This window comes from Lepidochelys kempii, chromosome 14 (genome assembly GCF_965140265.1).
Source record: "Lepidochelys kempii isolate rLepKem1 chromosome 14, rLepKem1.hap2, whole genome shotgun sequence".
Classification (NCBI taxonomy): Eukaryota; Metazoa; Chordata; order Testudines; family Cheloniidae; genus Lepidochelys; species Lepidochelys kempii.
Genome location: NC_133269.1, coordinates 36,626,559 through 36,639,521, shown reverse-complemented (window position 1 = coordinate 36,639,521; position 12,963 = coordinate 36,626,559). Strand labels below are relative to the sequence as shown.

At 51.9% G+C, this 12,963-nt stretch overlaps 1 protein-coding gene and 1 pseudogene across 6 annotated transcripts in view; one reads left to right on the top strand and one right to left on the bottom strand.

Moving 5' to 3' along the window:
- On the top strand, positions 1 to 4,266 carry LOC140897499 (class I histocompatibility antigen, F10 alpha chain-like; annotated as a pseudogene).
- A 4,043-nt stretch (positions 4,267 to 8,309) lies between these two features.
- The window catches only part of LOC140898396 (uncharacterized), a 317,402-nt gene continuing 312,748 nt past the window's right edge, over positions 8,310 to 12,963 (bottom strand). For 4 of the 6 annotated variants that reach the window (XM_073312193.1, XM_073312191.1, XM_073312192.1 and 1 more), the window contains one exon: positions 8,310 to 12,820. In XM_073312193.1, the coding sequence (XP_073168294.1) occupies positions 11,250 to 12,820 (1,571 nt within the window). In that variant the 3' untranslated portion in view covers positions 8,310 to 11,249. Of the gene's footprint in view, positions 12,856 to 12,963 lie in introns of all 6 variants that reach the window. The other 2 variants (XM_073312194.1, XM_073312195.1) reach the window with 2 other exon arrangements.

Below are 12,963 nucleotides of genomic sequence, written 5' to 3'. Positions count from 1 at the left end.
ATGGCCGGTGTCACTGACCCCACCCCACCCTATGGACACGTTTCCCAGATCTCAGTGCCCGGTCTGAGCTCTCTCCCTCCCCCGCCTCCAGGGTTTCACACCGAGCAGGTTGACGTGGGCTGCGCTCTGAGCGGCCAGGCCCTCGTGGACCCCCGAGGTTCCAGTACGCCTACGATGGGAGGGACTTCATCAGCTTTGACGACCAGACGGGGACGTGGGTCGCGGCCGAGCAGCCGGCCTTCCCTCAGAAGCAGAGCTGGGAGACGGGCAAGACGTGGACTCAGTACGTCCGGTGGTACCTGAAACAAAAGTGTCTGGACACCCTGCAGAGCCCGGTGCAGCAGGGGAGTGGGGTCCTGCGGCAGCAGGGTGAGTGAGCCTGCAAGGAGCTAGCATGGGGTGCGGGAGGGGCACAGTCACACCAATGGGACTTAGGTACAGAGGTGCCGACTTCCCAATGCTCCAGGGGATGCTCGACCCCCACTCTGCCCCAGGCCCTCCCCCCACTCCACCGCTTCCTGCCCCACCTCTTCCCACACCCGCTCCGCCCCCCACTCCAACCCCTCTGCCTCTCCCCACCCTGATCTGCCCCCTTCCCCCTCGTGTGCCGCCCCCTCCCCCTCCCCCTGTGAGCCTCCTGCATGACACAGAACAGCTGACTGTGGCGGGCCAACGGCGTTGCGGGGGAGGGGGAGGCGCTGATCGGGAGGGCTGCTGGTGGCTGCTGAGCACCCACCATGTTTTTTCCTGTCGGTGCTCCAGCCCCGGAGCACCCACGGAGCCAACGCCTATGCTTGGGTATCTCCGGAAAGGGTGGTGTGGCTGGACAGAGGGACTGTGATGAAGCGCGCCTGTGTTCTATTCCAGCTCTGTCCCTGGCCTGCTGGGTCACCCTGGGCCAGTCACAACCCCTCTCTGTGCCTCAGTTTCCTCATCTGTACAATGGGGATAATGAAGCTGACCATTTTTTGTAAAGTGCATGGAGATGGAGCAATGACGAGCTTGCCGAGAGCTGCGGGTTGTTCTCAGTTGTTACCAGTGCAGACAGATTATTAGCTGGTGCTAGCAGTTCTGGCTGCCTGGGCGCCTCCATTCTGCAAGCCCTTTCCTGTTGGCTTCCAGCTCCCTCCAACGTCTCCTTTTTGGGCTGAACCGTTTCAGCCCTGGGTTGTGAGTTGATTAATTTTGGCAAGTTTGAGCCGGAAAAGGCCCAGCCGTCTGTGCGTGTGAAGGCAGCAGACTGGGAATGGGGCGGGGGATGCATTTTGTCATTCGACAAAGAAAAAACACTTGCCTTGAGCTTCTTTTGCCCAGCGCTAGCACCTCCTCAGTCGAGGGCAGAGGCGTGGAAAGGGCCAGGGACTCGGGGCAGTGTGGCAGCGGGATTGAAGTGCCCGAGGATGCAGAGAGGGGCCTGCTGGGATTTCCAAAGGGAGGCGCCTGACTCCCTGTGAAATCACCGGGGTTAGGCACCGAGGGGGGCTGGAAATCCAACTGGCCCTTAGCCCCCTAAATCGCACACGTGTGTTTGGAGGGCCCAGTGAAAACCTGCCTGGATGTAGCTGGGTTACAGTGCAGGAGCGTGCGCAGTGAAGGAGACCTGGGCCCAGGCTTCTGCTGGTAACTACCCAGTTCAGCTACACCAATATGAGAAAGGATTAGAACAGAGGGGATTGACACCAGATTAACTAACTCTATTTACGAATCAATGTAAATGGGTGCAGACCAAGTCTCTCTCACATGTGAGTATTCCTCAAATTCAAACTGGAACAGGTGCAGAGAAGGGCTACTAGGATGATCTGAGGAATGGAGAGCTCTATCTTATGAGAGGAGACTCAAAGAGGTTGGCTTGTTGAGCCTAATCAAGGAGCGTATGATGGGTCCACCTACGATGGTGTGTGGCCCATTGGCGACTGTCAGTAGCAAAAATCCCCAATGGCCAGAGACAGGACATTAGATGGGGAGGGCTATGAGTTGCTACAGAGAATTCTTTCCCAGATATCTGGCTGATGGGTCTCACCCACATACTCAGGGTCTAATTGATCACCAGATTTGGGGTCAGGAAGGAATTTTCCGCCAGGAGAGACTGGCAGAGACCTTGGGGCGTGGGGTTGTTGCCTTCCTCTGCAGCATGGGGCACGAGTCACTGCTGCTTTAAACTAGTGTCAATGGTGAATTCTCTGTAACTTGAAATCTTTAAATCATGATTTGAGGACTCCAGTCGCTCAGGCAGAGGTTAGGGATCGGTTCCAGGAGCAGGTGGGTGAGGTTCTGTGGCCTGCAATGTGCAGGAGGTCAGACTAGATGACCACAATGGTCTCTTCTAACCTTAAAGTCTATCAGACACTCTGCAGGGCCTTTACCTGTTCTGTTACATGGTCCCAGCCCCCGGCGTCTGGCTAACGCCCTGTGTCTCCTCCCAGTGCACCCCAAGGTCTCAGTTTCCCGCAGAGATGCCCCCGATGACTCCATCACCCTCTCCTGCCACACCAGGGGTTCTTACCCACATCCCATCCACATCTCCTGGATGCAGGATGGAAAAGACATCCTGGTGGAGAAAGAGTCCAGCGGGATCCTGCCCAACGCTGACGGCACCTACTACATGCAGTCGTCTCTTGAGATCTCCCTGTAGGAGGAGGACAGGCACCGCTATGCCTGCCGGGTAGAGCACAGCAGCCTGGCAGAGCCTGCGCTTGTCTGGAGTAAGGGTGGGGTGAATGGCGGGGGGTGGGGGCACAGCCCTCTTGGAGTTTCAGAGATGGGGTGAGCCCCTGTAGCAGAAGGGTCAATATCCCTGCCCATCATCAGTGTGAACTCTTCTAGTCTGGGGATTTGTGTGATCCACAGAAATGGCCGATCCCTCAGAGAATCTGATTTTCTGGCCATGGTGGCATCCAGTGACGGTGAGTTCCACAGGCTGATGTTATTACAAGTGAAAGGCCCAGCAACTGTGTGGCGTGTATGGCTGGCAGTGCCTGGCAGAGTGCCCGGTCTTGTGCCCCATCCCTGTCCGCCTCCTGCCTCAGACTTTCCTCTCCTCTGGAGGCCAGGTCTCTGTATAGGCCCTTGGGGAGAGGTTCAAGGCAAAAGCCTGTGGCTGACCCAGGAGGATGGACCAGTGGATGCTCCCCTCGCTGACCTGAGTCCTTCTCCATCCCACAGCCCCTGGGAAGAAGGGCCCCCTGCCCCTCTGGGTCCTGGCCTCCATTGCCCTGGCTGCTCTGATTCTGGCTGGAGCTGTAGGAGCAAGCGTTACCCTGTGGAGGGGAAAATCAGCAGGTAACAGTTGGTCCCTGTGGAGCTGGGATGTATGCGAGGGCGGCTCGGGAATGGGGCAGCCCAGCCAGCCAAGGGTGAATGGGTCCTCCCACCCCCAAGGAGAGGTGGGGCAGCGTTGATCACAGTAGCCTGGTCCTGCTGGGGGCAGAGTGGGCTCTGTGGTTGACTGGGCATCTTATTGTGGGGGGGGGTCACTGGGGTAGAGCTGGCCTCAGCATGGTGCAATCGGGGTCACGGGGAGCCTTGTGTCTGGGGAAGGGGGAGTCGGGGTCACCAATGGGGAGGGGTTACCCTGCTCCCCTGCACTGATCCTCATTCTCTGCTTGTGTTTCAGGCCCATGGAGACCTAGCTACGCTCTGGCAGCCAGTGAGTAAATCTGGGGTACAGGGCCCAGATGCCCCAGTGCATCATAGTGGGAGGGGAGTAGTGACTGAAGATGAGCGCCGATTGCTGTTTACTCTAGGCCTGACAATTCCTGGGCCTGTGGAAATCTGCGGGGCCGCCCCAGCCATCACCCTTCCCCGGCTCCCCTGGAACCTCTGACACACGCGCTGCCTTCGCTCAAAACCCAGGGAACCCCAAAGAGCGGAAACAGCATCCAAAGGTCACCCCCCAGGGCAAAGCTCGGCCAGCGTCCCAGCATGCACTGCGTGCCCCTTAGCATGACTCTGGGGACAGGAGTGCAGGCCTGTACCCGGAGCACCGGGAGATGGTGCGTAGGGTTGTTATGCTCTCTCCTGGAGGCCTGCCCATTGTCAGGACTGGGGGTTTCTGTACAGAGCTTAGTTTGGGGTCCATGAGGGGGCATGGCGGGGGGAAACCCACAGCTGAATTCCCATCCGCCTTCCCTAGCTGGGGTTCCCCACAGGTAAAGCCACCTCTAAATAATTGTCTTCTCTCTCTGTACCGCAGCAAAAATCGGAGAAGTTTCTGCTTCCAGCTCTTCATCGGGAACAGACACCCAGAGCATGGGAGCCCGGAGCTAGGTTCAGAGTGGCCCTGGCCATCCAGTGAGGAATTATGGGATGCCACCTCCATCTGTGAGGCAAATGGACCCGCTTGAAAAAACTGAATGCAGAAATTGTGATTTGTAGGAAGAAGACTCTTTGCTCTCATCGAGGTCCAGTCTGAGATGCCACCAGCTTTTCTGACACACAAAAATCTGCTCCAAACTGAGCCACTGAGTCTCCAGATATCAGACGGTGGTTGGCTAGTGTCTCTGTGTGGAGCAGGACTTGCGAAAAGATGAGGATCTATCCCTCTCTGGCTGTGGCTGAGGGGATGTGGAATGGGTTTTTCCCTATTTCTTCTCCAGTTCCACCTTTTTGCTGGCTTTTCATTTCTAAGAAATGATTTCTGGGGGCTGACACACGACCTCCAATGTCTCAGATACCTACAGACCTGTGGACTGTGTGGATTTTTGGGTAACAAAGTTTGATGATATGGGTTCCCCTATCACAGTAGTGCTACCTCTCCCTTTCCTCATGCTCCGGTCCAGGGGCAGCACGTTATGACAGACGGGGGCATTCCTGTCACCATTTGCTATGAGTGTGACATTTCTATTTTAAATTTGGACACAAATAAAGTACCTTTGTGATTGGAAAACGCATTCTACAGCATTAAACCTCGGGGCAAGTGTAGTAACTTCTTGCTTAACGTTGTAGTTATGTTCCTGAAAAATGCGACTGTAAGCGAAATGATGTTAAGCGAATCCAGTTTCCCCATAAGAATGAATGTAAAGGGGGGGGGAGGGGAGGTTCCAGGGAAATTATTTTCACCAGACAAAAGACTGTACACACACACACACACACAAACACAAACACACACACACACTATAAGTTTTAAACAAACAATTTAATACTGTTCACAGCTACGATGGTTGTGAAGCTTGGTTGAGGTGGTGAAGTTAGAGGGTGGAGGAGGAAGGGATATTTCCCAGGGAATGCCTTACTGCTAAATGATGAACTAACACTCGGCTGAGCCCTCAAGGGTTAACACATTGCTGTTAATGTAGCCTCACACTCTACAAGGCAGCACCAATGGAGGGAAGGGAGACAGCATGGCAGACAGAGACACACGCTGTGTGTGTGTGTGTGTGAGAGAGAGAGAGATGCACTTTGCCCCTTTAAGTACTCTGACCCCACTCTAAGTACATTGCCTTTTTAAGAAGATCGGCAGGTTGAGATGGGAGCTGCAGCCAGGAAGCTCTCTCCATCCTGAGCCCTGTCGTGTCTCCCCCACCACCACACACCCATTCTATGGAGATGGGGTAAGTGGGGTGCAGGGGGGAGAGGGACACCCGGACATTAGTCCCCCTCCCCTCCCTCAGCACAGCAAGCAGGAGGCTCTGGGGAGCAGCTCCAAGGCAGAGGGCAGGAGCAGCATATGGCAGTGGCAGGAGGGACAGCTGAACTGCTGGCAATTGATAGCCTGCTGGGCGGCTGCCACACTGGGAACTTAGGGGAGCAGGGAGCTGATAGGGGGGCTGCCGGTCCACCCTGGTTCCAAGCCCCCACCAGCTAGCTGCAACGGGCTGCTCTTCCTGCAAGCAGTGGACAAAGCAGGCAGCTGCCAAAGGACGTTATAAGGGAGCATTGCACAACTTTAAACGAGCATGTTCTCTAATTGATCAGCAAGGTAACAACATAACATTAACAATCTGCTTTACAAGGCTGCTTGCTGGGTCTGGCAGGAAATGAAACTTACCCTGTTACACTGTCTGCAAAGAGCCATGGCTGCAGCCGTGAATCCTTTGAAGAGCCTCCGAGATGAAGCTACTTGCTCCATCTGTCTGAGCCCTGGTCTACACTAGGAGTTTAGGTCAAATTTAGCTGCGTTATATCGATGTAAACCTGCACCCATCCACACGATGAAGCCCTTTTTTTCAACTTAAAGGGCTCTTAAAATCGATTTCCTTACTCCACCCCCAACACGGGGATTAGCGCTTAAATCGGCTTTGCCGGGTCGAATTTGGGGTACTGTGGACGCAATTAGACAGTATTGGCATCCGGGAGCTATCCCAGAGTGCTCTATTGTGACCGCTCTGGATAGCACTCTCAACTCATATGCACTGGCCAGGTAGACAGGAAAAGGCCTGCGAACTTTTGAATCTCATTTCCTGTTTGCATGGTCACCTGCAGCTTGCCACGCTGGCCAGAGCTCATCAGCAGAGGGAATTAAAATCAACAAAGGGGGTGGCTTTGCGAGAAACTGAATGGCCCCCTCAAGGATAGAACTCAAAACCTCAAAGATAGAACTCAAAACTGGGTTTGGCAGGCCATTGATTTCACAGAGGGAAGGAGGGAGGGAGGAGAAAATGAATACAAAACAAATCTGGTCTATTTCTTGTTTTGAGCCACTTCATCTATCTTTATACATCTTGCTGGCAGTAGACTGTGCAGTATGACCACTAGCCATCGTCATCTCCTGGGTGCTCGGCAGAAGATGCTGCAGTATGACTACTGGCCATCATCTTCTGTTGGCTGGAGGTTAAAAGACAGTGCATTGCCTGTAGGACTGAATCGCCACGAGATGAAACTTAAAAGGGAAATGACCTGGCTGAGTCACTCCCATGTTTGCCCAGGCTCCTGATTAAAAGAGCACCCAGGACTATGTCGATGACGGCTACCAGTCATGCCGCACTGTCTGCTGCCAAAAGGCAATAAGCTGCTGCTGTGTAGCAATGCAGCACCACGTCTGCCAGCACCCAGGAGACATACAGTGACGGTTTGCTGAGCGGGCTCCATGCTTGCTGTGGTATGGCATCTGCACAGGTAACTCAAGAAAAAAGGCGCAAAACGATTGCTGCTGCTTTCACGGAGGGAGGGAGGGAACGGGGGCCTGATGATATGTACCGAGAACCACCTGCGACAATGTTTTAGCCCCATCAGGCGCTGGGATTTCTACCCAGAATTGAGATGGGCGGCGGAGACTGCGGGAACTGTGGGATAGCCACCCACAGTGCAACGCTCCGGAAGTCGATGGTTGCCTCGGTATTGTGGACACACTACGCTGACTACAGGCACTTAGAGCACTTGCGTGGGGATACACACAATCGACTGTATAAAACCGCTTTCTACAAAACCGACTTCTATAAATTCGACCTAATTTCGTAGTGTAGACATACCTTGAGGTTTTTTTAAGGATCCAGTGTCTTTAGATTGTGGGCACAATTTCTGCCAAGCCTGCATCACCGAGTTCTGGGAGGGACCAAATACAGACATCTCCTGCCCTCAGTGCAGAGAGACCTTTCCCCAGAGGACCCTAAGGCCGGACAGACAACTGGGGAACTTTGTAGAAATAGCCAAGCAGCTGAATGTCCCAGCAGCAGCAGGAGGAGGAGATTTGTGCAATGTGCACCAGGAGCCTTTCAAACTCTTCTGTAACCAGGACCAAATGCTCATCTGTGTGATCTGCAGGGAGTCCCAGGCTCACCGCGCTCACAGGGTGGTCCCTATAGAGGAGGCTGCCCAGGAGCATAACGTAGGCCACAGCTGGGCACGACTGTAAGTGAGGAGTTAGTGTGTATGTAAACCCCAGAATGAAGGCGGTGTTATTTCTTTATTAGTCTCATTCCATTATAGATTAGAACTCAGAGTTTAATCTGATCAGGGCTTAAATTCTTATAGAGTATTTCCCAGAGCCCCCCATGCCCTCCTCCAATATGCTATAAAAACTCCAGGGGGGTTGAAGATATTTACCAGAGCTCTTCTCCAGACAGCTCCAGCTGCATTTAAGCCTGAATCTGAAAATCGACCCCCTGCTCGCCTGTCTCCCATTCTCATCCTCAGGGTTGGCTGCGGTGGCCCATGACTCCAACTCCTCCGGTACCCATGGGGCTCGGGGGTGGCACGGCATCACCGCAGAGGATAGCGTGCAGCTCCTTGTCAAAGCGGCATGTCTGTGGAGTTCCTGTTCCCCCAAAATATCCCCCCAAGCCTTACACCCCCTTTCCTGGGGAGGCTTGAGAATAAACAAGATGAGCACAGACCAGCCTTGGGTTTTTAGGACCCTAAAAACCCCAATCAGATTTTTTTAAAAACAACAGAACTTTATTAGAAGAACAAAACAAAACAAAGAACTAGCCTTGTAAGATTAGGATGGAAGATAATCTCACAGGCAATTAGCTTCAACACATAAAGAATCCCCCTCTAGGCAAAACCTTAACGTTACCAAAAAAAAAAAACCCAAAACAGAAATGCACATTCCCTCCAGCACAGAGAATTTCACAAGCCAAAAAGAAAAGAAAATCAAACGCATCTTCTAGCTAAATTACTTACTAACTCTATAGGAGTTGGATTGCTTGCTTCCTTGATCTGTCTCCAGCAGAGGCATCACACAGACAAAAAAGCCTTCTCTCCCCTCAGATTTGAAAGTATCTTCTCCCCTTATTGTTTTTTCTTGGTCAGGTGCTAGCCAGGTTACTTAAGCTTTTTAACCCCTTACAGGTAAGGAGGAATTCTAGGCTACCCTTAGCTGTATGGTTATGACAGTCCTTCTCCTCATCTCCATGGCAAGGAGATCCCGGCTGGGAGGGGAAGGGAGAGGGGGGAACTTCAGCCAGGCAGAGGGAGCAGTTGGAGGAGTTTCTCTCTCTCCCTTCCCCTACCTGTGGCCCATCAGCTCAGCAGCCAGGGCTGCAGCAGGGAGGAGGGGCTGATCGGGGCTTCTGCTCCTTTGTCTGTGGTTTGCTTAGGCCAGGCAGAGCCAGAGGGTCACTGACCAGCTGATGCTCGGCTGCTGCTGGATCCTTACCCGAGTGATGGGCAGCTGGGTCCTTGGGAGCCAAATGCCCCTGATGTGTGTGGGAATGAGGAAATGGAGGCGTCTCTGATGTCCACTGTGGACATTCATTTGGAGCATTTTCCACACTGAGAACATCTCAGAGGTTACTTCCCTGTGCAGATTTGCAGATGCCTGATGCTCTGGGAGCAGCACGCTGAACTTGATCAATTAGGACAAACTGCAAAGCATGGGGCAGACAATCCCCCAAACTGGTGGATATTCCAATACTTAGATTCACCAAACCAGCAACAAAACACCTTCTATGCCTATCTTACTGGTTACCCAGAAGCCAAAACACAGTTCCCTGAAAGCACAGGTAGCCAATTCTTTTTTTCAAGGTCAAAATTTCCTTGTCAAGCTATAGACAAAGTCCACACTCCAGAGAAAATAATAATAAAGAAACCACAACAGTAATGATAATAGAGAAATAAAAACATTTCAGGGTTCCATTCGAAAGCATCTGGTTGTCTAGATTTGGCCCATGTCTGCCTATTGACTACCCCTGCATTAAAGACACCCAGCCTTGGGCTCCTGCCCAGACAGCCCAGTTAAATATAATGCAGATTACTGAAAATCTTGTTCATCATCTAAAAAATTCAGCCAACCCCAAAGGATCGGATACATTACCCAAGAAGTTAAGGAATACTTCAGTTCTTACCCAAATACATGCTTACAGCCAATTCTTATTAACTAAAGTAACACTTATTAAAAGAAGAAAAGAGAGAGTCTTGATCATTATACACACAGACATGAATAGAGTCCTTAGGGCAGTTTCACTGCAGGGATGGTGCTTTAGAATTGAAGGGTCCTTTTTCGAATCATTTCATCAGGTTCTTGTCCAGATGTGAGCAAACTATGGCCTGCGGGACCATCCTGCCAGGCCCCCAAGCTCCCGGCATGGCCCCGCTTTGAGCGCCTTGGTAAGGGAGCGATGGTGGGGGCAACAGACGTTCGGGGGGGGGTGTGGTCAGGGGACAGGGAACGGTTGGATGGGGCAGAGGTTCTGGGGTGGAGCGGTCAGGGGTCGAGGAACAGGGGGGGTTGGATACGCATGGGAGTCCTGAGGGGCCTGTCAGGGGGTGGGGGTGTGGATAGGGGTCGGGGCAGTCCGGGGACAGGGAGCGGGAGAGGGGTTGGATGGGGGTGGGGTCCTGGGGGGCCTGTTAGGGGGTGGGGGTGTGGATAGGAGTTGGGGCAGTCCGGTGACAGGGAGCGGGGCGGGGTTGGATAGGGGGTGGGGTCCTGGGGGGCCTGTCAGGGGGTGCGGTTGTGGTTAGGGCTCAGGAGGGAGTCAGGAAAGGGGGGTTGAATAGGGGGTGGGATCCGGGGGAGGGCAATTTGGGGCAGGAGTCCTGGGTCGGGGTGGTCAGGGGACAAGGAGCAGGGTGAGGTGGATGGGTCAGGGGTTCTGAGGCTGGCACTCAGGGGGCAGGAAGTGGGAAGGGGCGGATAGGAGGCAGGGGCCAGGCTATTTGGGGGGCACAGCCTTCCCTACCCAGCCCTCGATATAGTTTGACACCCCAATGTGGCCCTCAGACCAAAAAGTTTGCCCACCCCCGTTCTAGTCTAATGTCAAAATCAGGGCAGTTCACTATCAAGGCAGTCCAGATGGGACTGGAGATCTCAGTCTTACGACTCAAACTCCCTCTGAATAAAGCTTGAGAAGATCTGAGAGAAAAGGATCAGGTCCCAAGAGTTTTTATACAGATTTTTGCAGCCTCTCGATGGCACGCAGTCCTGGGGTGAAAAATAGGCTTTTGAAATAACCTTGTAATTCCTAAACATCACCGGCAATTAACTACAGGGATTAACAGAAGGTGATTATCCATTAAGCAGTTCATGGACTGTTTACCACAAACTTTAGAGAGACATGCAGACAAGGACATTATTACACCTAACTTTTATCTAAATGTTAATATTTCCTTTTGATCTCCAAGTTAACAGAATACAGCCCTAGAGAGGAACTGTTTGATTACATTGTTAACCTCTAACAAGACATAGGTAAACAGAGACTACTACGGTTACCATCTTCCAATTCTTTAGGAATACAAGTTTACATTTCAAAGCTCAAGCCTATAGAACATGCAATGGCCCTAAATACCATTTACACACTTAGAAGCATGTTTCTAAAGGTTGAACCTAGATCAATTAGCCTGCAAGTTGCTTCACCCTTTCTGGCCATGGGTCACAGAAGTTTAAATGCTGTGTGGATTCTCCCATGCTTAATGAGGTGTGATCTCAGTGTGAAACTTTTCCCACAATCCAAGCACTTATGGGGTCTCTCTCCTGTGTGGATTTTCCAATGATGAACAAGGGATGATCTCCATGTGAAACTTTTCCCACAGTCCAAGCACTTATGGGGTCTCTCTCCTGTGTGGATTCTCCAATGATTAACAAGGCCTGACCTCCATATGAAACTTTTCCCACAGTCCAAGCACTTATGGGGTCTCTCTCCTGTGTGGATTCTCCAATGATTAACGAGGCCTGACCTCCATATGAAACTTTTCCCACAGTCTAAGCACTTATGGGATCTTCCTCCTGTGTGGATTCTCTGATGTGTAACAAGGCCTGATTTATCTGTGAAACTTTTCCCACAGTCCAAGCACTTATGGGGTCTCTCTCCTGTGTGGGTTCCCTGATGTTTAACAAGGACTGATTTCTGTGTGAAACTTTTCCCACAGTCTAAGCACTTATGGGGTCTCTCACCTGTGTGGATTCTCTGATGTCTTATAAGGTCTGACTTCCAAAGGAAACCATTTCCGCAGCAGAGGCATTTATAAGGTCTCTCTCCTGTGTGGGTTGCCTGATGTGAAACAAGGGCAGATCTCTGTATGAAACTTTTCCCACACTCCAAGCACTTATGGGGTCTCTCACCTGTGTGGATTCTCTGATGTCTTATAAGGTCTGACTTCCAAAGGAAACCATTTCCGCAGCAGAGGCATTTATAAGGTCTCTCTCCTGTGTGGATTCCCTGATGTGAAACGAGGGTAGATCTCTGTTTGAAACTTTTCCCACACTCCAAGCACTTATGGGGTCTCTCACCTGTGTGGATTCTCTGATGTCTTATAAGGTCTGACTTCCAAAGGAAACCATTTCCACAGCAGAGGCATTTAAAACGTCTCTCACCGGTGTGGATTCTCTGATGCGTAACAAGGCCTGATTTCTTTGTGAAACTTTTCCCACAGTCTAAGCACTTATGGGGTCTCTCTCCTGTGTGGATTCTCTGATGTGTAACAAGGCCTGATTTCTTTGTGAAACTTTTCCCACAGTCTAAGCACTTATGGGGTCTCTCTCCTGTGTGGATTCTCTGATGTGTAACAAGGCCTGATTTCTTTGTGAAACTTTTCCCACAGTCTAAGCACTTATGGGGTCTCTCTCCTGTGTGGGTTCTCTGATGTCTAATTAGTGCTGACTTTGAGTAGAAAGATATCCAGCACTTGAGGCACTGAGAGGGTTTCTCGCCTGTGTGGCTTCTCCCATGGTTATTCAGGTCTGAGCGATTAATGAAGCTTTCGCCACGGTCCAAGCATTGAAGGGGTTCCTCTCCAGTGTGGATTGTCTGATGTGTCACAAGGTGTGAGCTCAGAATGAATCCTTTCCCATAGTCGAGGCACTGATAGGGTTTCTCTTCATTGGGATTTCTCTGCTGGGCTGTGGGATCCTTGTGTCCTCCACCACCTATAATAGATTCATCAACTTCCCCAGGAACGTCCTCATGATTCCCATCCTCACTCTCACTCACTCTCTTAGCACCTGCTGGGAGAGAGACAATCCAGACAGGAGTCATCGTGCTGGGGAGAAAGAGGAATAGCACACAGGGAAAACCCAACACACTAAAGTTGTGAAGAATCAGCAATTGGATTTTGACTCCACATCCCACCCAAACACTCACAGGGAAG